Raw genomic sequence first — 2,541 nt, forward strand, 5'->3', positions numbered from 1 at the left:
ACCTAATGCCGATTTGTGATTTTTGAGCACATCACTCAATACCTGCACACTAGACAAAGAGGATGAGATAATAACGAGCAAAAATTCATTAGGGCCTAGAAATTCATACTTCAAATGTGAAGGCAAAGGCTTCAACTCAAGCTTTAGTGGCTCAATGATAGATGGTTTAGTAGGAGGAGTAACTCGATTCTCCAAATCGAGGGATAATTTTGCCGGCTTGTAAGAGTTGGAACCGAGTCCCTCCAAAGCCATCACGGCTTCAATGTAACCATCCATTGCTTCATTCTCCGAACTGAGTATAACCTCATGAAAGCTTCATCCATACAAATTTCTTGCATATCCTCATCTACCACTTCATTGACCATATCAATCACGGATATCACTCCATAGTCATGTGGATGCTTCATTGATTTTTGGATGTGGAACACCACTTCTTCATAAATCAACCGTAATTTGAGCTCTTCAGCTTCAACATCACATATGGCCCTTCCGACAGCCAAGAAAGGCCTACCAAGAATGATTGGAATTTTTGCATCCACTTCACAATCAAGAATCACAAAATCGGGTCGGGGGGGGGGGGGCAGAATCGATCTACTTTTAGAAGAATATCATCAATCATACCAAGTGATCTCTTCAAAGTACGATCTGCCATAAATAATTTCATTGATGTAGGCTTTGGTTTACCCAAACCCAACTTTTTGTAAACGGCATAGGGCATCAAATTATTACTTGCCACCAAATCACACAAAGCTTTTACGAAGCTTGTCAACCCAATAGCATAAGGAATAGTGAAAGCCCCGGGGTCTTCCATCTTCTTAACCCCGATTTGTGAGATGATTGCACTATATTGGTAGGTGACCTTGATGGTCTCAAAAGTAACATTCCTCTTCTTAGTGACCAAGTCCTTCATGAATTTAGCATAACCTGGCATCTTTTAAAGAGCTTCCACAAAAGGCACATTGATGGTGAGTTGATTCAACATATCATAGAACTTATGCAATTGGCCTTCTTGTTGTTTTTTTGCAAATCTTTGTGGAAACTGAGGAGACGGTCTCAGTAATTGTTTGTACAATCTAGGTTCCTCCTTGCTTGCCTCATTGATTGGTTCTTTCTCCTTTGAAGATACGTCCCTTATATTTTGAGAGGTGCTTGGTTCCATGTGCGCCTCTTCAACAACAATTGGACTTACTATTGGCACCTCACACTTGGGTATTTCAAACATCTCGGGCCTCTCATTGACCATGAGAGGCACATCTTACTTAGGAACTTCATCAACTTTAGGAGGATCATCAACCTTGGGAAGAGCCACCTTAGGAACTTTGGGACTCTTGACCTTAGGAAAAGAATATTTGAGATGCAACTCCTCTTTGTCATCATCATCCTCAACTACAATGGATCTCTTCTTTAGAATTTTGCTCCGCCTTTGGGAAATGGAAAACACTTGCTTTATACCCTCATCTCTCTCCGGATTTGGAATTTTGTCCCTAGGCAATGATCCTTGTGGTCTCACATTCAATTGAGAAGATATTTGACCATATTGAGTTTCAATTTGCTTAATTGAAGTGGTATGTGAAGCCACCACTTGATTCATTTCTCGCCTCTCTTTGTCGGATTGCTCTTGATTCTTGAGCATGCTTTCCATCATCTCTAAAAGTTAGTTATTAGTTGAAGATTTACCTTGGTTGTTGTATGGAAGAGGTTGGTAGGAGCTTTGTTGATATTGTTGGGAGAATCCACCACCTCGATTACCTTGATTATCGCCACTCCAACCTTGGTTTTATTGATTGTAATTTTCCCAAGTTCCTCGATTGTTTTTCCCCAAAGTGCCTTGGTTATTAATTGCCCTCTATTGTCCTTGGCTAGATCCTTGAAAGTTATCTCATTGATTTTGATAGTTGCTCACAAATTGAACTTCTTCATTTTGCTCTTGATAAGAATCATCTTGTTTGTAGTGTCCATTATCTTGTGAGTACATCTCCTTTTGATGTTGATGTTGATTACCATTCATATTTTTCTTAGAACCCAAGACATGGACACCTTCCACAACATGTACTTGTCGTGATGCTTAAGTTTGTTGAAGTTGTGCTTTTGCAAGTTGATTCATAGTGGTGGTCCACTCGGCAATGGTTTGACCATGATCCTGTAACTCCTTATTGAGGTGAATCATATTCGGATCCCCTTAAGTCACATTTACTCGGGATTTCCAAGTGGATGATGTCTTCGCCATCTCATCAAGTATGGCACAAGCCTATGGGTATGGCGTCGTCATAAAGTTTCCACTAGCAAGTTGGTTTACTACACATTGGTTAGTTGTATTAATCCCACGGTAGAAAGTTTGTTGCTACATGTTCTCGGTCGTATCATCATTAGGACATTCCTTCACCATGGTTCTATAGAGTTCCCGAAATTCGTGTAGTGGCTCATTCCGTTCTTGCTTGAATTCCCAGTGCCCTGGTGAGAAGAATTTGACAATAAACTTCTTCGCCAACTCATCCCAAGTATGGATAAAATGGTTTGGTAAGCTCTCTAGGCAATCCAAAG

At 40.5% G+C, this 2,541-nt stretch overlaps 1 protein-coding gene across 1 annotated transcript; it reads right to left on the reverse strand.

The window, feature by feature from the left end:
* Window positions 1–251: 251 nt before the first annotated feature.
* Window positions 252–931, reverse strand: LOC107767428 (uncharacterized). The gene is made up of 2 exons (XM_016586437.2): window positions 622–931; window positions 252–538 (listed from the first exon to the last, which is right to left on the reverse strand). The coding sequence occupies exons 1-2, from the start codon at window positions 929–931 to the stop codon at window positions 252–254; spliced, it is 597 nt and encodes a 198-aa protein (XP_016441923.2).
* Window positions 932–2,541: the final 1,610 nt, after the last annotated feature.

The sequence above is a fragment of the Nicotiana tabacum genome, chromosome 10 (genome assembly GCF_000715075.1).
Source record: "Nicotiana tabacum cultivar K326 chromosome 10, ASM71507v2, whole genome shotgun sequence".
NCBI classification, from domain to species: domain Eukaryota; kingdom Viridiplantae; phylum Streptophyta; class Magnoliopsida; order Solanales; family Solanaceae; genus Nicotiana; species Nicotiana tabacum.